At 39.7% G+C, this 26,243-nt stretch overlaps 1 protein-coding gene across 4 annotated transcripts in view; it reads left to right on the plus strand.

Moving 5' to 3' along the window:
- The first annotated feature begins 5,761 nt into the window (after positions 1 to 5,761).
- The window catches only part of epb41l3b (erythrocyte membrane protein band 4.1-like 3b), a 44,132-nt gene continuing 23,650 nt past the window's right edge, over positions 5,762 to 26,243 (plus strand). The window contains exons 1-4 of one of the 4 annotated variants that reach the window (XM_078264302.1): positions 5,762 to 5,889; positions 13,755 to 13,924; positions 20,712 to 20,855; positions 25,922 to 26,026. In XM_078264302.1, the coding sequence (XP_078120428.1) occupies positions 13,766 to 13,924; positions 20,712 to 20,855; positions 25,922 to 26,026 (408 nt within the window). In that variant the 5' untranslated portion in view covers positions 5,762 to 5,889; positions 13,755 to 13,765. The remainder of the gene's footprint in view (positions 5,890 to 13,754; positions 13,925 to 20,711; positions 20,856 to 25,921; positions 26,027 to 26,243) is intronic. The other 3 variants (XM_078264299.1, XM_078264300.1, XM_078264301.1) reach the window with 3 other exon arrangements.

Below are 26,243 nucleotides of genomic sequence, written 5' to 3' on the forward strand. Positions count from 1 at the left end.
ACGATACCTCGAGATAAGATGTGCTTCCTACATGCGAAAAACAAGAAGGGAGTGTCTTCCCCATTGTAGTAATAATCCCTTTTAACATTAGTCTGTAGTATGTACCTTTGGCTTTAAATGAAAGGGAGCCAAGATGAAAGACTAACTTTTCTAATAGGCGGGTGTAATGTCATATGAGTGTTCTCAAGATAGGGGGTCGATTTGGGGGTGTCAAAATCTGACTCTAAGTTTGCTTGCTGACCTGCAGCCCTTTGGGAGTAAAGGTGTTTACAGCTGAATAGAGCTAGAAAGCAGGGGATAGTAGCTTTGGTTAGTTAGGGGTGAAAAAGAAAGCAGAGCTGGAGCCAATTCACTTTGAGTTCATTGAGTTCAAAGTCTAATTAAATACAGCAATTAACATGATAACCATACATTCTCCATGATCAATAGTACATTCATATATTAGACAATGGAGGGTTTTTTTTAAGATTGAAACATCAGCCTGAGAAAGCTCTCATTAGAAATTACTTTATTTGAAGACAACATAGGTTGGCATACATTTAATATACATCATCAAGTGTAGAAAGGGCCCAGTTAAGTCCACAAGCCCAAAGACAAAATGGAGATGTAATTCTGTTTTTGGGCAGAGACCCTTTAAGACCAGCAATTATTTTCCTCCAGACGCCGGGGATGGTAGAAAATGCTGGACTTGACTTTCTTTTTTTTTTATAAGATCACACGGATGATTTGCCATGTATTGTAAGGAACATGCTTCTACATAATTATGTATTGATGAAGTGCCAGGTTGCTCGATCTGACCGCAGCTCAGGAAATTGGATTGCTGTAATGCAGTTCATTAGATTACTAATTTTAGAGACGGAGTATATACACATTTCCATACACACTAGGATTTGCTGATTCAAATGTGATGTTGTTCCCCCCGAAAACTTGGTCTCAAAGATTTACATTTAAAAAAAACTGATTTGAGATTAATTCATTTTATATACTTCAATTGACTTTAACCTTTATCACTAAGTGCCAACTTGCTGTGTAAGCAGGAGATCATTATAATGCAACTTCCTTCCTGTAAGATTTGAATCATGTAAATTAAAAGAGACAGTGGCAGTATTGCTAGTTAGTTTTGTGTGAGAAGGAAAACGTACTGTAACCTTATGTTCCCCAATTGTGCTAATACTTGAGAGAAAACACATTGGAATTCAAGGCTACCCAAGTTCAAGGTCAGGCTTCGGAGCAGAGGAACTAAGTGTCTGTACACAGCAGAAAAAAAGTGAAGAGTTAAGCAGCCACATAAGCTCAGTAGAGTCCAGAGATCACATGTTGTCTGTCTTGTGTGGTATTAATCATTCTGCTGACCAAAGGCTGTACTGGAGGCTCTGAGGAGTCATAGATTTGTCCTCACACATATCTGCAAGTCACTATACATACAGAGAGTGAGAACTGTTAGACAGTAAAAAACTCAGAACGTCAGTCAGGGCCTGATTCTAATTATTATGAATCTTTGTGTGGCAAACATTTTCTTAAAGCGTCAGTTATCTGTAAGAGTGTTTCCATTTAATCTAAACTTCCCATAGATAATTTGTCAATTTCAGCACAGTGAACATATTAACTAAAAAGAAAGATGAAGACTGCAACTCCAAACGTGATAGCAAAGTTCATTGCCTTTTTACTTCATCAGACAGGAAAACATTACAACTGGTCAACAGTTACACACTGAGGAAGGCCTGAGCATGCTTCTTGTTTTATATTACACATTGATCAAAATATTTGTAAATAGAAATGAAATCTTCTTAAATATTTTCTGCTTTGAGGGCTATGTTACATTGGTTGTGTCAGGTTGGCTAGATAAGCCTGTGCTGCCTTGTGTCTTGCGTTTTTGTCCTGACTTGATATCTGCAGAAGTCAGAAAAATACATCCAACTAACCGAAAGATTCATAAATTAAAGCTCCATCGCAGTTAGCCGTTTGCCAGTCTGAGCATTGATATTTCCTTTGGAGACAAGCTAATCCTTCATTTCCAATGTAAGATTGTTTACTGCATTAGAGGCGCACAGTCACCACCCACTGGCCAGACGGGCCATGATGAGCAATGTCTGATGACAATACTGTGCTAGACTCCACCTGCTTTAAATGTAGATAACTATTGTTTGGCTGTGCAGAGAGCAGACATTCTAGATAGTTCTTACTGCTTAATGTGCAGTGTGTATTCTCAGAGAGACATATTGTGGTGATGCTCTAAGCTAGGTTTATAATTGGTTATAACTAGTTAATATTGTATAAAATAGTCACAACTACTTTTATCTTAATGGTCGTTGAACCTGGAAGGCTGTCTCTCCTTATATTGTCACTTAAGTAAAAGCACACTCTTACACCTTTTATGGTCACAGGAGCTATCACATTAGACTCAGCAAAGACACTGCCATGACTTATTACAGTGTCACATTGAAAAACAATATCGTCCTGACTGTCCTCCTCAGCTATTATTTCTCTTCCCAGTATTGAGGGTTGCATGAATATTTTGTTACATCTATTGTTAAGCTACTGCAGCTCTAAACCTCACTCTCCTTACTGATGGTGGCTTGTAAAGTTGGTGTTTTAGGAATTAAAACTTGCATGCAAAGTAGCTCAATCACCTCAGATTGTGATGTGAATTATGTCTTCAATGTAAAACATTCATTGGCGTTGTCATTGAGCTTGTTTTATTAGCTGTTATGAGGAGCCAGATGTCTAGCTGCTGTACAAAAGAGTTGCACTGTGTGTGTTATATATATGTACCCTCTATCTGCAAAACATGCTTGCTATGTGTCACTCGCTATTTAAGGAATTCATGCACGACTGCAGCAAAACATTCTTTGAAGTCATAATGTGCTTGACTGTGTTTATATTTGCATAGTGTACTGTACTGGAAGTGTTGGCATGTGGTATACTTCTTGAGCATGAGTGCAATTAGATGAAATAAAAGTTAAATGGGTGACTGAGTTGGGTCAAGTTCCCTCTGGGGGGCAGGAGGCAAAGCCCTAAAATCCCCCAGAGGGAACAACAGACACTAATTAAAAACTTGCTTTTATGTCTGTATTTGTGCATGCACAACCACATGTACAGTGGGGCAAAAAAGTATTTAGTCAGCCACCAATTGTGCAAGTTCTCCCACTTAAAAAGATGAGAGAGGCCTGTAATTTTCATCATAGGTACACTTCAACTGTGAGAGACAAAATGAGAAAAAACAAATCCAGAAAATCACATTGTAGGATTTTTAATGAATTTATTGCAAATTCCTCGGGAAAATAAGTATTTGGTCACCTACAAACAAGCAAGATTTCTGGCTCTCACAGACCTGTAACTTCTTCTTTAAGAGGCTCCTCTGTCCTCCACTCATTACCTGTATTAATGGCACCTGTTTGAACTTGTTGTCAGTATAAAAGACACCTGTCCACAACCTCAAACAGTCGCACTCCAAACTCCACTATGGCCAAGACCAAAGAGCTGTCAAAGGACACCAGAAACAAAATTGTAGACCTGCACCAGGCTGGGAAGACTGAATCTACAATAGGTAAGCAGCTTGGTGTGACGAAATCAACTGTGGGAGCAATTATAAGAAAATGGAAGACATACAAGACCACTAATAATCTCCCTCGATCTGGGGCTCCATGCAAGATCTCACCCCGTAGGGTCAAAATGATCACAAGAACGGTGAGCAAAAATCCCAGAACCACACGGGGGGACCTAGTGAATGACCTGCAGAGAGCTGGGACCAAAGTAACAAAGGCTACCATCAGTAACACACTACGCCGCCAGGGACTCAAATCCTGCAGTGTCCCCCTGCTTAAGCCAGTACATGTGCAGGCCCGTCTGGAGTTTGCTAGAGAGCATTTGGATGATCCAGAAGAGGATTGGGAGAATGTCATATGGTCAGATGAAACCAAAATAGATTTTTTTGGTAAAAACTCAACTCGTCGTGCTTGGAGGGGAAAGAATGCTGAGTTGCATCCAAAGAACACCATACCTACTGTGAAGCATGGGGGTAGACACATCATGCTTTGGGGCTGTTTTTCTGCAAAGGGACCAGGACGACTGATCCGTGTAAAGGAAAGAATGAATGGGGCCATGTATCGTGAGATTTTGAGTGAAAACCTCCTTCCATCAGCAAGGGCATTGAAGATGAAACGTGGCTGGGTCTTTCAGCATGACAATGATCCCAAACACACCGCCCGGGCAACGAAGGAGTGGCTTCGTAAGAAGCATTTCAAGGACCTGGAGTGACCTAGCCAGTCTCCAGATCTCAACCCCATAGAAAATATTTGGAGGGAGTTGAAAGTGCCCAGCGACAGCCCCAAAACATCACTGCTCTAGAGTAGATCTGCATGGAGGAATGGGCCAAAATACCAGCAACAGTGTGTGAAAACCTTGTGAAGACTTACAGAAAACATTTGACCTCTGTCATTGCCAACAAAGGGTATATATTGAGATGAACTTTTGTTATTGACCAAATACTTATTTTCCACCATCATTTTCAAATAAATTCATTAAAATCCTACAATGTGATTTTCTGGATTTTTTGTTCTCATTTTGTCTCTCATAGTTGAAGTGTACCTATGATGAAAATTACAGGCCTCTCTCATCTTTTTAAGTGGGAGAACTTGCACAATTGGTGGCTGACTAAATACTTTTTTGCCCCACTGTATGTACTTAGGGGTGTGTGTGTGTGTGTGTGTGTGTGTGTCGGTGTGTCGGTGTGTCGGTGTGTTCACTATATTGGCTTGTTTTGTTATGTCTTGGATTATGTTTTTCAATTTGGAGAATATTATAAAGTGCTCCAGACTATGTGCATACAGTCAGTAAGTCTTTGAGAAGCATTTGTATGTTGTGGCTGGTCCAGGATTAGCTCATTTTAACTACTTTAACATACTACTGAGTAGCTTAATCCTTAGCAACTATATGCATATGCTATATGTTAAATGTTTAGGTGTGATGATGGACTATTCAATAAGTATTCTCCTAATTTCTGCAGTTTTATACATTGTGATTGGGAAAATAACTTTGGTTTTGGACTTTTTTGTCGCATTGTTTGAAAATATATTCGTGTCATTCTTGTTGCGGCTTACATGAATTTGTGCCATCTAGGGCTGCAGCTAATAATTATTTTCATTATCGATTAATCTGCTGATTAACTTTCTCGATTAATCGTTCGGTCTATAGAATCTAGGACAATACAAAAAAATTCTGAGGGGGATGTCATCAAATTGCATATTATGTCTAACCAACAGTCCAAAATCCAAAGATATTCAGTTTACTGTTACATGAGACACAAAAGCCTCACAATCGAGAAGCTGGAACCAGAGAAGTTTTGTATTTTTAGCTTGAAAAATGACATTAACAATTAATCAATAATTAAACAGTGGGCAACTATTTAGTCCTTAAATCAATATATCAGTTGACTATTTTTTTCCACTGTACTGTAAGTGGTGCATTGTAAACTTGGCATATATTAATGAATAAGGATAACCCATCCATATGCAGTAGCATAAAGTGGGATTACTCAATTAAGTACAAACATTTTAAAATTGTACTTGAGTACTGTAGCCTATGTGTTACATTCCACACTGATTCAGTTTCATGTAACTACATTTCGCTGCCTTTTCCCAGTAAAACAACACATCTCGTGCCATCAATTGCCATGCTCTGCGTGTGTGTTCGTGTATGTGTTGGGGCGTGTGTGCTGTTAAAAGAATGCCCCGGCTGTCCAGACATCCCACAATTCTACTCAGCTGCATAGTGGAGTTTGATAGGCTGGTGGAGAGGGGGAACTGCAGCAGAGTAGCACCGCTGTCAGGAAACAGAAGCCCACTACGAATGCAACTCGCATGAGCCAGCTGAACGAGGACGGTTTACCTGGTAATAAACCTTTCTTTTGCTGCTTTTCTCTTCTGATCTTAACACTGAGGCGTCTTACCAGAGATGCATGATTCCCGGTTTGTTCAAATCTGTGTATTATTTCCTCTCTTGCCATATTCGGGTCGTCTGACCACATCACCCACGGCCGATGACAGATAATTAACGTTAACATACACTTCTAATGTATTCACTCAGGCGGAAAAGTCGAGTGGACCAGGCTAACCGTGTCAGAAACATTGGACAGTTTTGTCGCGCTGTTTTGCATTGTAGCCTTTTGGTGCGTAACATTGTAGCGTCATGTTGGGTTTTGTTTGCTGAATGTGCTGCGGCCGTTATTTTGTACTAAAAGTCGGATATTTCAAAGCAACAAGCCGCTTAGGTTTAGGTAGGTAGCCTACTGTAGGCTAATGTGCTCCCGTTTTGATGCAGAAAATGGGTGAAAACAAAACGATAGAGATGCTTTTCCAACCTTGAATCCCCCGTATTATAGGCTACATAAGTGAATGACAGCGCTGAGTCACTGGTAGACACTGTAACATTTGAGGACAGTTAAATTGATTCAAATCGTTAAATTGTCGGGGGTTAAGATGACATACTTGGATGTTTTGATCTGCAGTGCGGTAGGCGTGGTAAGGGGCAGGATGACACGTTATGGATCCTTTTTTTAGCATCCTCACATCCTTGTAAGCAGGGAATGCAATGGCCGGAGTCTGACTTGACAATTTAATTAAGATGCACAGTAAGCTGTTGTTGCAGTAGCATTGAAAGGCAGCAACATCGTGGGCCTTGTTTGGAGGCTTTTGTTGTTCATTCATTGACAGTGTACCTTTTGATCACAGCCTAAATTTACTTCAACCTGTTTACAGTGTGTTAGAATATTGAGATGATTGTCTTTCTGTCTCACATTTTCCCCCAACAAACTGCTGACATTGTTTGATATTCATGATGATGATCAAGATACTGTATATCTGCAAAACCCTGTAGGAATAGTGTAGCTTTACGGGCATGAACCACCAAATCAATGCAAATGAGTTATATTTTTACGACCCAAAATCACAAATTTGTCTAAGAGGGTTTTAAGATTTCTGAAACATACAACGCTATCTATCCTTATCCCTTATCCATACAGTAGATAAGGGAAAAACAAATGACATGATTCAGTCACAGCAAACCTACTACTAAACATCACAGAGACACACTGGGGTCATCTAAAGGTAAACAGCAATGGCCTCTTTTAATTGTTTTCGTCTGTAAAAGGTCAACAAGGGTGATTAGATATTTTTTTTATAGCTTAAAAAGCCATAAACTTAAACATTGTCTGGTTCCAGCTTCTCAAATGTGATCATTTGCTGCTTTTCTGTGTTTTATATACAGTAATTGTAAACTTAATATTTTGGGGTTTTGGACTGCTCCCTGACAAAACAAGCAAATTATTGATGACATAACTTTAGGTCTTTTTGACTGTTTTCTGATATATTGTAGGCAAAATGATGAATTGATTAATTGAGAATCAGCTGATTAACTGATAATGCAAATGGCATTTGTTTGTCTGTAAAAGGTCAACAAGGGTGATTTGATTTTATACTAATATTTTATCTATATTTGGATTTTGGAATGTTGGTTTGACAAAAAAAAGCAATTTGAGTATGTCAACTTGGGCTCTGGGAAATTGTAATAATGATTAGTTGCTGCCCTATTTCAATATTATACATCCCTCGGGCTAAGCTGAAATATTTCCCAAAATAACTACAAAGTTGTGTGGTGTAGGCATGTCACAGCTGATGTCAACAACCCATTTTAACATTGTGCTTTCCTGTGGCCATTATTGGTAATCAACCCAGCTAATTTACTGATTACCTATAGCTAATCTCATAAAATGCTTAATCCCTATTGGCCCGTCTCAGCCACTGTATAAGACGTTATTAGCTCTTCATCAAGCTACCGAGATTTGATTTTAATCTTTAACATTGGGGGATTTTCCTTTTGTCAAATGAGCTATACAACTGGATTGAGTGCTCCTAACTCCAGCATACATGTATTTCAGGTATTTCCCCTGTCAGACTCATTGGTAATAGGTGTCAGGCTTTCAAAGGAAACCAAGCCTGGCCTTGAGGGCCAGCACGGCAACAAAGATGCACTGATCGTGTTGAATAATGAATTGCACAGTCAAGTTGAGATAACAATAAGTTAGCTGGTCTGTCTGTTGTATCCCTGAGTGCCTTTCTGCTAGTGACAGTAATGCTAAGAATGTAAACGCAGCAAGCTGACAGGATTTATGGCGTCCTCAGCAAAAAATGCTCTCAGCTTGGAGTCACCTTCATGTGACCAGTCTGCCTTCCGCAACTTCTGCTGTTGAGTTGGCTAGTTTGGTTCAGTCTATAAGGGTTCAGTTAAAAGATTTTTGAAAATTAATACCAGGACTGGATAAAAAGCCTCTGAAAGCTACTTAATTAAAAAAATCAAATATGCAAAGACATTTTTGTTTCAGCTCTTATGAGACTGTTTTCATGGAAGTCTCAGAAAAGAACTGCATCATTTTAGCAGTGGATGATATGAATGGCATGCCAGTTTATTAGGTACACCTAGCTAAAGTGAATGCAGTCTGAGTCTAACACACACATCCTGCCTTCATGAAGATTATAATGTTCTGTTTTTGTTAAAACTGTTTTAGACAGGCGTTGTCTTCTTCTTAATGATATTTTTTGAGGATATAGTTTGTTTGTGGTGCTGTTAAGTTGTATTGCGTTCTACTCAGAGCTGCAACGATTAGTCGGTAGACTGATAAATAAGCGCTAACTATTTTTATAATCGATTAATCATTAAGTAACTTCATGCAAAAATGGCAGAAAATGCTATTTTCAGCCTTAAATATGGAGGTTTCCTGCTTTTCTCTGTTTGAGCTAGGTGTACCTAATAAACTGGCCCCTGAGTGTATATGCCAAATGTATATGTATCTCAACACTACTTCAGTGATAAGTAAAAACAAAACCCAACATCACAAAGCATCAGTCTTTACATGTTTTGCTGAGTCACTGATGTTACATTACATTTCATAGCTTGGTAGGAACTTTTATATAGGGTTGTTTTTATGGATTGGTTGACCGTGTTTGTTGGCTCTATAAATTAAATATTAGTTGCCAGAACTGCCTCTACACTTTGTGCTGCACCAGAGCTGGAGAATGTTCTGGCTGAACCCACTGAAGTAGAAAACAGATCTGGGGTGTTTAGATTTCTTGAATTGTTGAGGGCAAAAGTAATACCGACTTCTGTTATTGTGACAGTACAACTTCTCACCACGAGTTACCATTAATAGTGTATATCACTGTGGTTAAAAGTATTTACTGAATGCCTCAAATGTAATGTAAATGTTAAATGACAATACATATTGAAAATGGGCATGGTTGGCCTGGAATAGCACATCACATTCAGGACAGGGCATATAAATACTTTTGTTTGTTGTTTTGAAATTAGGACAGTTCAAAGCACTTTGGGGATCTGGATCAGAGGTGTCTCACTTGAGTGGCCAGACCAACCACATGGCATCCTGTTACAGTAGGGGTGTGTGTGTGTGTGTGTGTGTGTGAGACAGCTGCCTGTAGTCATGTAGAGGGGTCTCATCATATACTGCAGGCCCACTGGGGATGGGCCTGGACGTGTCAAAAACGCCAACCATTCCCCTCCATGTTACCTCCACAAGCCCCACGGGGATTATGGGTGTGGGGGCAGGAGTGACAGGGATGGGCCCAGCTGTGGTGTACTCCGGTTAATTGCACTCAGCACAGATGGCAGTCCCTCGTGTGCGTGTGCGTGTGCGTGTGCGTGTGTGTGTGTGTGTGTGTGTGTGCGTGATGTGCACATCATGTGCACAGGCCACTTTCCAACAGTGTGCATTACAATCACAAATGGACCTTTTAAAATGGAAGTTTGCATGCATGGAGTAGCACTAGGGGTGGGGGGGAAAACGATTCATAGATGCATCGTGATTCTCTTGAGAGATTATGTCTCAATGCATATAAGTCAAATATAAAATCTCTACATCATGATCGGCTGTAACAATTTTGTAAGACCGTCTAAGCTAGGCTATCTCTTGCGTTTTGGTGAGGGTGGCTAAGTGTGAGCAACCACAGATGGATTCAATCCGATCGGCACCCCCTGGATTAAAAGCTATTTTATGGACGCATTTTGGCTTATATGAAGTTGAGGTGAATAGGGACTTGGAGAAGAGCCACACTGGATGCAAGTTGTCTTTTGATGCATCATCGATGATCGCATCGTAGCCCTCTGTTTTGGAGTCAAATTGTAAGGTTCCTAGAGATTCCCACCCACCCCTGGGCAGCACCACAGCATTTAGGGCCAGTGATCAATTAGGCAGTGTAGCTACATACCGATAAACCTCTGCTGAACTTTTGGCATGGACATGCATTTCTAATGCAATGGGTTGCCTTATTAGTTTAACTGATTAGTATTGGTTTTTATCTGCAAGTACAACTGAGAAAAACGTGCTTTCCATTAGGTGACAGTTGATTTAAAAAAACCAGTTTAATGTGGTAATCTGGGAGATCAATTTGATGACCTATTTGACACTAAGTGCTCATGGTTGAAGTGTTGTTTTGAGTTTCTCAGCCGTCTTGTCATGGTGGCTGTCACTGTTTGTGCCAAGTGCAGAGTTCCTCTTTTTATTATTTTCTGAGATTTACTTATGCAAGAAACATACACTCCAATGGCAGGTTCCATTTTGGATCCAGTTCCCAGTTGGCAAAATACCCGGATTTGCTAACAAATCTCTTATTAAACCTTTTGAATCTCTTCAATTTTTTTTATTAGCAAAGAGCTATGGAAAACATATAGGTTGTAGGTACAGGTTGTGAACATTAATTAGGCTGCCACTAAAAACGTAGCGTTTCTGCCTTCTCAGCCAACAAAAGGCGATTGGACAACTTTTGAATTTTAGCATGCCTACTTTCAAATGTTGAAATGTAAACCCCATAAGGTATTTGAAATGATTCACATTTGATAAGTGGATTCAATATTGGTTAAATCTATCCCTACTTTCTCTGTGCCTCCTGGATTTTTGCTGTTAAAAACTTACCAAACACCAGCTGTCTCTGACAGCAAATGTAAAGGCTTTGTCTTTAGCTGAACCCTGAACTCAATATGATGAGGCTATATTGGCGCAATCATCAGTCGCCCCTGTATGCTAGCAGTAGTCCAGGACACTAAATGAGTTGTGAATACAGCTTTCTGAATGCATAATGTATGTGACAGTCCATGGTGAGGGCCACACACAAGGCTACTGTGTGAGCTGTTGTGTGGCCCTGTGAAGAGTGCCTGTCACCAGTGACTGAACGTATTCTTCCTGCATTTCTATGGTGCTAAGATGTTCCTTTCCTCCCCTCCTACCATAGTTCCTGTTTCATATAGGGGTTAAGAGAAGCAAAGGTTAGCTGTGCAGCCATCATCTGTTAGCTAAGTACTGAGTCACTTCTCAACTCTGCCACACGTGACACAAAAAAGTAGTAGAGAGGTTTTGAAAGGACTCTGGTTGAATTTGTCTTGGTGGTCTTTTATCATTAGTTACCCTCATTTTGAAGGAAAAAAAAAAAAACTTTTAAAAGCCAGGGTTGGAATTTGGATCGTATGACTTTATCATTTCATTCACATTTCCGCTACTCAGGTCTGTAATCAAGATTTGAGATAATACCATATGATATTGAAGATGTTTTTCTCATTTGTGGAGTCTACACACTGTTAATCACACCAACAACGCTTTATCGGAGACAACAAAACCTTCATTTCAGTTCAGCTCAATGTATTTTGAAGTAATGCATCTGTCACTGAGTGTAAGATGAACAGAAAAACACGGAGGCATGCTGAGGACATGGACTCCAACTGTTAATAAATCCAGCTATGTGCCTGCCAGTGGTGCTCACAGCAGGACACGGGGAGGTAGGCATGTGGGCCAAATTCTCTGACTGAAGGTTTCTTATTACAAATTGTAAAATACCCTTACTTTCAAAAGCAAATTCTTGCTAGTGTCAAATTAAAAATAATAAATACCTAGTGTTTTTTTGTTTGTTTTTTGGCTTTTTTTAGAGCAGTAGTTCTCCATTGTTGTTGCAGTTTTTCATTCAGCATGTCAAACATTTTGGGGATCACCTCATCCCACAGTGTTGCTGTTGTTGATCTAGTGGCTGCTGTCCCCGGCTGGACGCCAGAGATCCTCCCACCCCGGAGTAAACACAGCCCTATAAATAGAGCTCCGAGAGAAGCAGGCCAACGGCAGAATGACAAGCATCCATACTACAAACCCCAGACTACCTGGAGCAGAGGCCCAGTGTGCTCCAAACCCCACATCCCAATGTCAAAGCCTGTGTTTACGTTTAGCACAGGGGTCCCCAGTGGGATCCGTTCTGTCATCTTCATTTGGCAAAACTGACCATTAGATGTTTCCTCTTATTACCTTAGGACCTTAGTCGTAGGACCTTGGGACAGCATCTGTTGCTGGTATGCTGCTATTCACAGACATTCCAAGAAAGACGTGTACTGGTGCAGTTCAGATATTTCGGATTGTTGTGTGTAAATATTCTGCAGAGAAACTGGGGCGCCCATGAAAGAAATTATTACTATATAACTATTGTAAACTGAATATCTTTGTGTTTTGGACAAAACCAAAGGTAAGCTTTAGAGTTGTGTATGAGGCTAAACTGGTTTAATTGTGTGTTAACTAACCAGGTGAACCAGCATCTGTCACTGACCCTTTCATGCATTTTAAAAAGTAGCCTACATTAGCAACCTGTGTCGATTGTGTCACGGCACTAAATCCAACTTGTATTGCAAGCAGTGTTGGGCAGTAGTGTTACTAGTTCAACTTCTTCTCAATAGTGTCGCTGTTTTCTGAATCAAATAGCTTTTCAGTAGCTTAGCTCTTTCGTAAGCAGTGTGGTAGCGTCCACACAAGCTACATTTCCTCAAGCATTTCTGATGCGGTCTGAAATAAAACCGCTGAAGATCAGTGACACCACCGCTAAACATGGGCGCGTATGTCATGTATCAAAAAATACCTTTTGATCTAGTTAGTCTCACGTTGCCAGACCTATCTCTGCAGCGCTGTGTCAGTGCTATAGTGCTATCTATTCTGGGCTAGGGAAAAAAACACTCTGGCTTGTTTGTGAATGGTTTAAAGAAATACAACCGTCCTGGGCAGCGCTAAGCCCTGATAGCGGAGATAGCGAGAGGGTAGGAACATCAGGCACGTGGGAGACGCGCCAAGTAGACTGGAGTCGCTACACTCTCATTATGGGCTCTCTCATCAGTCTCACTCGGTAGTGGCTGAGTCAAGTGCGACACCCTATTGGTAAAATTCAGTATACCGGTGCGGTGTTTGGCTTGATATCAAACCAGTTTGAAAATGTTTACACCCGCTCAAGCCTAGTAAGCTTGCATTGGGGGAAATTGTGACTTACATGTTTTAGTATTTTCTGACATTTTACAAACCAAACGAATAATAGAGAAAAGCAATAATAAAAAATAATCCATAGTCCCTTTTTGAATCAGTTTGTATGAAAACATGCATACAGTATATTGTAGAAATTGTGGATGTCAGGGCACCAGCAGTCTAAGCACTTTACATTACATCCAGCTGCTGACACTTCTGAGATTGTTGAGAACAGGACTTAAGTGCACCTAAGCCACTTAAAATTAATATCACTCTTTATTCTGCTGCCAAACAATATCCACAGCTCTGCATTTGCATCGTACATTTACAGTATCATTACAAAGGGCTGAAAAAAGTGACAGATCAATTCATAACAAGTCAGCTGACTCATCCAGTTTCCTCTTTACCCTTCCCTTTTCCCCCACTACAGCGTGATTTACCATGACAACTGAATCAGGCACCGACTCGGAGGCCAAGCAGCCGCAGGAGAACAAGGAAACGGAGAAAGCTAAAGCAGCAGCCGAACCCACCTCACCTCAGAACCAGCCAGAGCAGCTTCCCGCCGCCGCTGGACACAGCACCCCGGCCAGGACAGAACAGGTCAGCCTCTTCATAACCTCAGTCATCCCTTCATTTCTGTGTGAACTGGGCCGACAAATGGAGGATCCAGCCATTTTTCATTGATAGCTTGAATTTTAGAAAGCATACATGCATACCATTCATCCCACTGCTTAATGAATTGTGTCTTTGTGTGAAAAGTGGATACAGACTAAATCAATTCTGACGACATGATGTCAGTGTTTTCAGTGGTGTTTACGGCCCCGCATCAGATGCGTCTGTTGACAAGGGAACTTGTCTTTCAGTCGGAACTCTGTGCTGTCATTTTGGAAATGGGGTGAAACACAGATCCACGACAGTGTGAATGTTTTTATTCCCAGAATTACGTCAGCTGATTGTACCGAGTCACTTCACACAGCTGTGGGAAGAATGCATAAACGGAGCTACTAAAGGAAAACCTCATGGTTTTTAGCGGTTCTTGGTTTGAGACACCTGAGCCCTGTTTCACAAAAGCAGAATATATAAATCCAGGATAACTGATCAAGCGAGGCTTGACCTAGTCTAATCTGTGCATCATTCCATTCAAGGATTAGGCTACTAATCATTTGCACAAATTAACAGTTGTACTCTTTGCCTTAAAAGTAAGCAGAAGATAATGTTACTCAGGAAATTTACCATGAAGATCAATTTTCTACAACGCTAGAATATGATGTGTAAATATCTCTTTCACTCTGTTCCTCCCTCTCTCGCATGGGCTAAAATATAAATTTCCTAAGTCATACTAAGTCATATTATTCCACTGCTCGCTTTTAATGCAAAGTGTACAACTGTTCATTTTTGCAAATGACAGTGACTCATTGAATGGTTTCAGTTAAGAGCAGTAGTTCATAAATGCATATTTTTAGACTATCATTCAGTCTGTCCGCTATTATCTGCCACGCTTTTTCTCGCGTTTTTTTTTATTTTTTATAGAGGACGAGTTTCCTTCTCTACATATTATATGCCTTGCTCCCTTGTGGACATAGAAAATAAAGACACTGAAGAAATTGGACTCTAAAATCTAGAAACTATAAAGATAATTAAGTGATAAATTCCATGCACACTGTAAACATGAATGGAACAGAGTATATTCATCAGTTATTTCCCCCCCCAGCAAAATATAAGGTATATAACCATAGGGGTGTCCTCTCCCTGTTGTTACATGAATGTACAGTAGCCAACACTAGATAGTTACTGGTCCAGTGAACTAAGACTATAATTTGGGAGGATAACAATCCTCCCAAATTATAGTCCCAGTTTACTGGACAACACAATTTGTGTGCTAAGAATGCCAAATACAATGCACATGGAAGCTGAACAAACATGATCCTTATTGTTAAAGAATTAAAAAGAAAAATGAATCAACTAAAATAATTCAAGGTGCATTGGTCAGCTATAGAAATATACAGCATTGTATGTATTGCCCTTAGTAACAGACTTCATTTAAAACACATTTAAAATTGTATCAGCCTTTTCTAATTATCTCAACAACTGTCATAATATATTCATCAAACTTCTAACAACAATATGAACAGCAGTGTTCATACAGCAATATAACAGTAACAATGACTGTCACATGAATGATTATAAAAAAAAAAAAAAATACTGGTCACAACTTTAAATAATAACAGTACTTAAATGAACAGCAATATGCACCTGTTGTATTTTAATCCAGGCTGATAACAATAGGGTAAAACCACTGATGGGTGATCAGAAAAGGCTCCAGGATTAAATAAATCCTGGCTGTTAGCCTGGTCGGGAGCAGGTTAGCTGTTAGCCTGGCTGTTACCCTGGTCGGGAGCAGGCTAGCTGCAAAGAATACATCTCCATGGTGATTTATGTGCCTCCGCTTTCGTGAAACCGAGTCAAGGCTAAATTCATCCAGGATAACGGGGAAATCCCGGCTTAATCCCTTATCTTGGTTTTGTGAAACAGGCCCCTGGTTTAGGGCCATTAAATAAACACAGAAAACTGGGGCTGCAAGGATGACAGAAAATGAATTGTCAACAATTTTGATAATTGATTAATTGTCAAAGTAATTTATCAAGAAAAAAAGGCAAAATATTTTCCGCTGCTCAAAATATGAAGATTTGCGGCTTTTGAAAACCGAATGTTTTTGGGGTTTTTGACTGTTCGGTCAAACCAAACAAGTCATTTGAAGATATCACTTTGGCCTTTTGGAACTTGTGATAAGCATTTGTTTTACTATTTTCCAACATGTATGACTAGACAATTCAGTGATTAATTGTAAAAGAAATAAGCAGTTTAATCAATATTGAAAATAATTGTTTGTTGCATCACTGCAAACCACCAAAAGTAAGCGAAGCTTGATTGTTCTGGGAAAGCCTGGTATAGTTGACTCCACTGACCCATGATAAAGACTTTATTTAAAAAAAAAAAAAAAAAAAAACTTTTCCTAATGTACTGTATCTAGTTGACTTACTTAGTTTATAAAGCAAATTAGTACATGTCTTATTTTTCTTGTAAGTTAGTCAATCTTACAATTTTCACCACATTGGCACATAAACAACTGTGATTTATGATTAGTTGCTGTTAAATTTATTACAACATAAAACATGATCTACCTGCAGGCTTGAGGACTATATAGGCATTTTAATATTCTTGTGTAGAAGAGTGAAAAACCTCCAGTTCAGTGTCTTTTAAAAACGGTGATCTCTGTTATGATGAAGAGTGTAGCCTGCAGCCTGTCCATTTTATGTCTAAGACAGCCCAAGTAGCCACTGATGTTATCTGAACACTAAGTGCTGGGCCCAAACATCCTTCTGGGCTCACTATCTAATTACTCTTCAAATTGAATTTCTAGTTCTTTCAAACTGTGGGGGAACTGTCTCTGACTTGAGGCAGATTCCTGCTTGTTTCCTAATTTACTAGTTGAAAGAAGACAGCGTCACTAGCTGTAGACGCAAACAGATTTGGTCTTCAATATGTGGCAGAAGACCAAATCGTTGGCAGTTTACCTGCACTAGCTTGAAGCCGCACCACCACTAGTCTGTCCATGGATATAACCTAGAGAGGAGAAAATAATTTCAAAATTGGAATGAAGAAGGTTGTAAGAGGTTTGACTGATGTTTAGGGCTGTCCCTAACAATTATTTTTGTCATTGATTAATCTGACAATTACTTTTTTTAGATTAGTCGATTAATCTAACGATGCATATTATTCTAAAGATTTTTGAACTGAACTTTGGAGAATCAGAATTTTTACTTAGGTACTTGACATAAAACTTAAAATGTCTATGGCATGGATTTATTTCATCACTGGAGTATTATGCAGTTAAGATAATCACTTGCAAATGTATTTTTGCATCAGTGTGGGGTATGGAAAATAATTGAAACGCAGGGCTCCAGCCTACATGAATGGCCTGAATATTATACTTGTTTGTTGGTTTGTGCATCGATCTCTTTAAAAGAATAGCAGGGCCGGCATGTTTGTGCACGCAGGGAGTGTGTGGATGAGCGAGTGAGAGAGTGACGGTGATTAGCTTCGGAACGAGTATCGACTCTAAAGTCATAGTGAGAGAAACAAAGTGTCTCCCCTGAGCTTTCTGACCACGGTGGAAAATCTGTAGCAGGAAAAGTTAACTCGCTCCTTGATTTCATGTTCGTGTATCAGAATCAGAAAGGGCTTTATTGCCAAATACGCTTTTTACACATACAAGGAATTTGTCATGGTGTTGTTGGTGCATGTCACACATACTCTAAATATAAGAAGGATAAAAAGAACATAAACAATATAAGTATAAACATATACACACAGTATGTATTAATAAAGATAAAAATAGAATGTAAAATAATATACAGTTTTATTATTATTATTAAACCGTAATAAAAAGGAACGTTACAGCAGAGTAGGTACAGTGGCATGTAGAGCCAGAAGTGGGGTGTGGAGAGAGTCAGGGTGGGTTCCGGGCCTTGTTAATAAGGCTAGTGGCAGAGGGGAAAAAACTGTTCATGTGGCGTGTGGTTTTGGTCCTGATGGACCTCAGCCTCCTGCCAGAGGGAACCAGGAAATGAGTAGGGGGAAATGCAACGCTACCAAGCCACGCCCGAGCAACATGCGTGCACCTCTCGAAAGATGTTACTACACGTCGCGGCGACGCATGTCGCTCGGCTGTGGCTCTACCACACACTCCCCTCACATACACACATGCCGGCCCTGCTATTCTCTTAAAGAGATTGACGCGCACACCAACGCACAAGTATAAACTTCAGGCCACTTACGTAGGCTACGGCGAAATCTCTGCGTGGAGCCGCCACAGAACTATAAATCACGCTGACGTTGGCGATGTTTTTTAGCTGCAGCTTCTTCAGACGAATCCATGCTTACGCTGTGCTGCCATCTTCCTCTATTCTGACGCACGTAACGTTATGCAAATCGTAGACAGGAAGAAAAAAAAAAGCCGTGTTCGTTTTGAGATGTTTTTTTCTTCTTATGATCTGCTGTGTGTTTGAGCATGTAACTGCAATTTGAGCATGCTCAGGCTCACAACCCCACTGACCTAGCAGTGTGGCTTTTATCATGGTGTGGAAAAATTGAAGTATGGAAATGTTTGATGTGTTCGATGAGGAGATGAAATAGAGCATGATTTGACATGTGGTCATAACGGACTGTAATGAAAAAGCAGCAGAAGCAGGGCGAGGTGATGAATAGATTCAGTATGTGCTCGGCAATGAAGCAAAAGATTGTTTACAAAATTTTAATGAGAGTTTTAATGTTAGTTAACAAAGCTGCACATGTATGGCTTCGGCTGGCTGACATGATAATACATACCCTTGAGATGATAGACATTTTTGAAATGTTTTGCCATACTGAGGTAACTACCTGATTAATGGCTCTGGTTGTATCAGGTCTCCATTGCCTTAGGATATTATTATGTGTTTACTGGATTAGCCAGAAACAGACATTCCTGTCTAATTGTTTTATTTACAGACATCTTTCTCCATTTAGGTTCCAGAAAGGTACTATATCGAGATAAATGTTGACGTTTGATATGAAATTACTCCTCCTATAAATTATCTATATGGCCCACTCATGTGCTTTACTATAGAATGTTAGCCAAATAGCTCACATTTCTCCTTGATTAACATATGTTATGTAGTGTTTCCAAAAACAAAAGCAAGACAAGGAGTCTACCCCCATACTCGCCATGCTCTGTGAGGCTGTACTTAGACACTTAGTACTCGGCGATATCAAGGAACCACGATTGGAGGATTTGAAAATATTAGCGATCGCCCAAGCCTAGTATAATGTTTATTGTGTTCACCATGCTAATATCAGTATGCTAACATTTGCTAAATGGTACTAAACACAAAGTAGAGCTGATGGGAATGTCATTAGTTTTGCAGGTATTTGATCTGACCTGATAATAGCACTACAGTATATGACTGGTCAGTGGATGGAAGTTATTACAATTCATCCACTGGAGACCATGAATATATGTACCCAATTTAATGGCAATCGCTGCAGTAGTTGTTGAGATATTTTAGGTGAACGAACTGTCCGACCGACATTCCCCTTCTTAGAGCAATGCCACTACCATGGCAAAAATTATAATTTACTTTCTTCCATTCTCCTCCCCTTCCACTATCTATTTTACAAGGGCACCATCACTGCACCCTGAGCTTAGGAGAATGATTTTGATTGGTTTAAAGAAATACAAGAAGCCTGAGCGTGTTTTTTTTCCCCCTATAACAGAATGATAATGGGTGCAGCCAGACCATTCTCCTGCGCTGTGGAGATAGGTCTGGCTATGCGTGACTACCTATTTAGTGGATCCATAGCAGTATCCCTTTCAAATGTATCCACATTAAACAGCCCTCATCGTGTCACACTGAGGATGATGGATGATGCTCTGCCATTGTCGGAGCTGTGTGAATTGGCAGGAACAAGGCTGAGACATATCACAGCAGTCTGACACAACACTGTCAGTGTTTCCTGTGAGACATGCTCAGGCTGAGATATTTCTCTGGTCCAGCAGGGTGCATATATGAATAAAGTGGCATCAGTTTATAGTTTCAATACTATGATTTTCTTTTTTACATCTGCGGTGCTTAAATGTACCCTTTGGTAATTCTTGTAATTTCTAACTAAATTAAATCTAAATTATACTGTCACTTTAATTATCATGCTCTCTAAAGGTAACTAAATTATATTTGTTTAGTTAAGTACTACATCTGAATGGGTCCACAGAAAGAAACTGGTCTGCATTAGCTACAATGTGATGGATACATAGACTGTATAAAACAGAATGGATATAGCCTGAAGAACAAGATGAGACATTTTCAATAGAAAAATGAAAAGGGGCATTAAATCCTGTGTGTGGGTAAGAATGAAAAATGTCTTGAAACCAAAGGCTTCTTCAGCATAAAGTCAGGAAGGGCTTTGTTTTTCAGCGAAGTGGAAAATTGGATTTTCTCAGTTTATGACAAAATGCCAGAACACCTCTAGCTCTTCTCAGTGGGACCCGATTACATTAGCTCAGGGTCCAAGTCTCTATATTTAGGTTTTGGACATGTGACAGAACCGGTGGGTTTGTCAAAGACAACTACAAGTCATTGACATTTAGGGAAGTTGGAGGCAGTCAGGTAAGGAAACGATGAGCAGGAGGTCTTTTTCATTTCCGGTCTGTGAAGACTTTCAACCTCAGAATGCCATACATACAATGCAATACATGCAGAGACATCTCACTGAAGAAACGTGTGGAAAAGTGTAATTATACGTATACATTCAACTAATTACTGTGAAGTGACACTTGTTTTCTTCCTCTCAGGAGCGGCAGGAGGAGGACCTGGTGTCCCACAGGTCATCCACAAGTCGTCTGTCCAGGTCTCCTTTGCGAGGAGTGAAGAAGGTGAAGATCATGCAGTGTAAAGTCACCCTGCTGGATGGCTCCGACTTCACACTCAATGTGGAGGTGAGATAAAACGCCTAACCTTTTGGTACAGGGTGCCCAGTGTTTCCCATATAATTGTACAAGCCTGGTGGGCCAACAGGAACTACAGGCAATTTTTAATGCCAAAATTAACGGTATATGTCTATTGTGTTTCCTCAATATTCATTCTGCCACATAATACTGCACGGCTCATTTTGGCAGCCGTCGGTTTGAAACAGGAGACGGGAGCATCGCAAAGCACAGCTTCTTCCCTGTGGCGCCCATGTTAACCATAGACTGTATATAGATATGATGTTAACCAATTGGGCTGTTCAGACAGCGGCGCCGTGATCCTATCTAATCTATTTTCTGGTCTATTTTTTCCGTGAGCGAGAAACACGCTGATAATCTATTCTAAACAATATAAATATATTATATATGATATAACTGATTGGATTCTGCACTTTTGCTTTCCACTTAGACACCAAATCCTCTGCTATCTTCTTGTCGGGTGATGAGTGAAATCTGACTCCTGCTACTCCATGCTGCGACGCTGCTGATGTACGGAGCGAAGCAGACACTTTCACGTTGCCGCTGATGCACAAAAATGAACTAAATGGGTTTCTTCCTTTTAAAAAAAATAAAGAAAATTTCTTTTTCTTTTATTTTTCATAAAAAAATGAAAACAGTGGGTGCTGTGGGCAAGAAATGTTATTCCCAACCACCGTTAAAACCAACCAACTACCACGGCGAGCCTATTAAAATAGAACAAAACTGGGCTATTTTGACAGCCCTTCTTAGAAGTAAGGATTTAATGGATTTCACAGTACATTTACATTTGCATTGTGTCAAATTGCTTTGTGGGATTTGTTTCCCCAGCAAAGCTTCTCTATGTAGTCTTGAGAAAAATGGAGAAAAAATAGTCGTATCCATATTTGTCAGCCTGGATAGAGCTGTGCTATTTGAATAATTTGTCCCATGAGTCTCAACCTCTATTTTTTTTTTTTTTTTCTCTGATTATCTATAATTTTAAGGAAACATTTATTTTTGGTGTAAATGTGAGTGTCAGATCTCATATTTTCTATAATGACATTATGAATTCAGGAATAAATCTGAATAGTGAACTTATTTGACATTTCACTTTTACATATCTCCCTCTTAATAGGAAAATTGAGCCTTTTCCTAAAGTTATAAGACTTTCAATTTGTACATTCCCCAAAATGTGTTCAGGCTGAACAAGGGAGCACCGGCCCTTCCTCCGCCTAAAATCTCCTCTGAGCAGATTCCTCCCCACCAGGGGTTTGGAAAGAGGGATTAACGGTCTGTTTTTGTGGTGGTGAGGGGAGGGGTTCAGACCGTGAAATGGGAGCATTTGTTGGAGGGAATCAGTGTCATTGACTCTGTGTGTTGACGTAATTACTGGATGTCCCACTGTGGCAAAGGAAGGATTCTTAAGGACAGGGATCTGGAAATGGGTGCGAGTCTGGACTTCTTGCCCTATGAGAAGGTGGCAGAAAGGGTTTCTGAGGTGCCGTTAACCTAAGATGCTTTAGAAGTGGACAGAACGAGCCATCTGAAGTCATTACTTTCGGCAGTGGTACATTTTGATTCACATTTTTGTCTGAATCGCAATCACGTCTGCTTATTTCACATGGTCGTGACAGGATTAGCCACCTTTTTATAAAGAGTAATAATATACAATCACGCTGTGCTGCAAGATGAGTCACACCTGGATGACGCTGGCAGTTGGACAATACTCTCAATCACAGTAACCATAACGATGTCTTCACACAGATATATTTTATACAATGTTCACACTAACCGAAAAGGTTTCTTTAAAGGAAACACTCATTACAATAAAAAGCAAGAGACAACAAAAAGATAATTAGCTAATTAGTTGCTTGCTTATCACAGGAGTTGTCATAGCAACCAATAAGTCACAGTCATGACCAGTCGGGAGTGCTTGCCTGAAACAAAACGCACATGAAAACCGTTGTATGTGTCCTAACAGCTGAGGGTGAAACACAGCAGACATAAGCTAAGTCAGCTCATGGTGTTTGACACAGTGATTCAATTGAGGTCAAAGGATCCTCGGATAATTGCCAGGGAGTCCTCTTCCTCCTCCCAATCCCATTTGAAGAGTCCAGAGTGTCAAGATTTGACATTTTTATCCCCCTGACCTTGTCGTTTTCCAGCTCAACTCAATCTCAGCTTTCCTGTGGGAAAAACCTCATTTCCTGTAATGCATGCTAAAAGTTGTCTTTATTTAGAGCTGCAACAATTAGTCGATTAGTTGATAGACCGCAAATTAATCTGCAACTATTTTGATAATTAGTTAAATCGCTTAAGTAAATTAAGGAAATTTTTTTTTTTAAGCAAAAAGCCAAACATTTTCTGGTTACAGCTTCTCCAATGTGAGGATTTTCTTTTTTTCTCTGTTTTGATATAAGTGTAAACTGAATATCTTAAAAGAATTTCTAATAAGGGAAGAAGTTCACAGGCCAGTGCAGAATGAATAGGACTCTATGGAGCTATACCCCTCAAATCCACTTTTCTCAGGATATAATTTTTTGTCTAGTAATTTGAATGTTGCATTCGACAGGGGAGGCTAAGAAAATACACACTGCTGGGTGTTAGATTTTTTTAAAGTGGGTTTTTTGTTCTAAAAAGCCTTTTTAAAATGTCAATGACGTCATACACATATACGGCCAGGGATACTGCTTTACAGCAAGCTCTGAGTCACTTCCTTTGTTCTCTCGAGGCATCGACAACACAGCTGACAGGTTAGCCTCTCCTTGTTAATACACGTGCTAGAAAGAGGTTTGCTAATGTTTTAAAGACCATATTCACTCTGACATTCTGGTTCTGCTTCGGATGCCGTCAAGCGGGATCTCTGATCGTAATCAGTCCTTCACTGACCAATCAGCATTCATTAGCAGAATGCTAGCCTGTTATGGGCAACAACGACTCAAATGTTCAGGGTATTTTTCACCATTTTACTTCAAATTGTTCTAAAAAATAAATGGATAATGAAAATAATTGCTAGTTGCAGCCCTATTTTTGATGCATGGTTTGGTGATGCAAGTTCCAGTATCTTTTTTTATAATCATTGTGAATGTACAAGCTCACTGCATTTCTTTCCAATTCCCTCCTGATCTCATTCTCCTAAACAACCCCAGGGATGACAGAATACAAGCCTGATCGAAGCCTCTGTCACAGCAAGGCAGCAATAGTCTGACACAACTCTGCTAATTCCCTCAGAGATGTTCTGGCAGGATTAACTCTGCCGCCAGTGGCTTTAGGGCTCTGTTCACAATCACGCACAGACACTCCCGAGTTGTCATCATAAAAAGGATGAGCGTATGCTTTAAGTGATGAAACGGCGTGGGTGGATGCTGGTAAAAATGTACCATATGTGCTACTACTTCTTTTACATGCTACCAGCCAGATATGTATGTTTATTTCCATCTGTACCCTCATGTCACAGACTCCATGTGAATATGACAGATGCATAGGTGTGTTGTGATTCCTGATGCTAGAATGAGCTGTGGTTTTCAATAAATCCATACGTGAGGAGCTGACTTTGGCTCTGTGCAGGAAGGAGGCTTGTGTGTTGTGGCAACTCGGGTCTTAAAATATCTCATGTGAGCTGGCCAAATGAATCTGTGAAGTCCAACCGCCTCCAGTGGGGGAGTCGACGGAGCTCCAGCTGATGACATCCGGCACTCAGCTAGAACGGTGCAATCGATTGGTTTTAAGCCTTCACATTGCTGAAGTTAACCCTGAGCTCAGGAATTTGAATGTGTATTTATGCTATCATGCTTTTTCTAGAAGGAATTGATTCAGAGTCACCTAGTTGGTCAAATGTGGCTGCAATACCTTTGAGGTTTAGCCCCTGCAGGAAAGGCTCTTGAATGCATCATGAACTACTTATGGACTAAACTTGCTTTTAAGTAATTGATTCTCAACACTTTGCCATTTGCACGTAGGGACCAGAACACTTGAATACTGTATATCTATATCTGAACTGTTTTTATATCTGGACTGCTCTTAAGCCAGACTTATCTTTAATTTCCTCTGCACATCAGGTCTACCAGAACACTTGTATGTACCTGATGACTCAAATATATCAGGATTGCTTTTAACTTTAAAAAGACTTATCTTTTATGTTGCTCTATTGCTATTCTATTCTTATTAATCACTTTGCTCTTTGAACACTAGTATTTTTTTTGACTGTATCTTGAAGTTATTTATCTTAAGCACCTTTTTTTTTTTTTTTTTTTTTTTACAACCACAATATCAGTCAATAACCCTACTTATCCATCCACTAGACTTTCTGCTTATTCATGCTTTTTTTTTTTTTTAGTGTCATCTTTAGCTGTGTTCATGTACCTGTTGTTATTGTAACTGGCTGCTATGGCGATTTTAATTTCCCTCCAGGGATTAATAAAGTCCTCTATCCAGCCGTCCTGCATTCCTTCCTTCCTTCCTTTCTTCCTGTGGGAAGACATGTAGTTGGTTGAAACATTACTAATAAAATTAAAGAGAGCTGTGATTCCAGTGTGCCGGCACTCTCTGAATAGAAAAATAGAAATAGAAAAATAATAAATGCAGGTCTGCTAAGGACATTTGAGCAAGCCTTAATACTTTTTGTCACACAGCACTGTCTGAAAAGCAGTGTCTAGTATTCGCTATCTGTGCTGTTTTTATAATTGAAATTTTTAATTTCATGGATTCTTTAGTTCATGTATCTCAATATAATTAATCCAATGGCATCATTAAATAGCACAGGCTATGGCACAGTTGGCACAGGCACAGTTATGTTTTATTTTTATTTTGCGTTGATAATTATTGAATATGGTGTAGTTTCACCAATCACATTACAATTCAGTTCATCTTAACATAAAATCAACAAAAAAAACTTAAAAGCAGTAGACTTATCAGGAAAATGCTTTTCTCATGCAAAATAACGTTCTATACTCTATTTTCTGCAGCCATAATCCTTTTAAATGATACTCTTCTTGATCATAAAAAGGTGTGATAATGCGGACTACTTTCAGTTCACCCTGTGTTGAATAAGTTTGTTTGTCTGTTTGTTTCTCTCACAGAAACGCGCCAAGGGCCAAGTGCTCTTTGATAAAATATGTGACCACCTCAATCTGCTGGAGAGGGATTACTTTGGCATCACATGCAGAGATGTAGAGAATCAGAAGGTAAAGGAAAATCTATGATATGATGATAATCAGTTTGTATGGAGTTGTTAACTGACCATATGAATTATATATTAAAAGCAGGATTATGAAAGAGTCAAATATGCTAAATGACATTCAATAACACCAAAAAAGTGCGTTTGAGGAAGTCATTTAGAAGAAACTTTGGTTGTTAGTAATTTGATGATTAATACTTTTTGTCTGTGGTTGTCTGTTTCAG

The sequence above is a fragment of the Sander vitreus genome, chromosome 12 (assembly GCF_031162955.1).
Source record: "Sander vitreus isolate 19-12246 chromosome 12, sanVit1, whole genome shotgun sequence".
Lineage (NCBI taxonomy): Eukaryota > Metazoa > Chordata > Actinopteri > Perciformes > Percidae > Sander > Sander vitreus.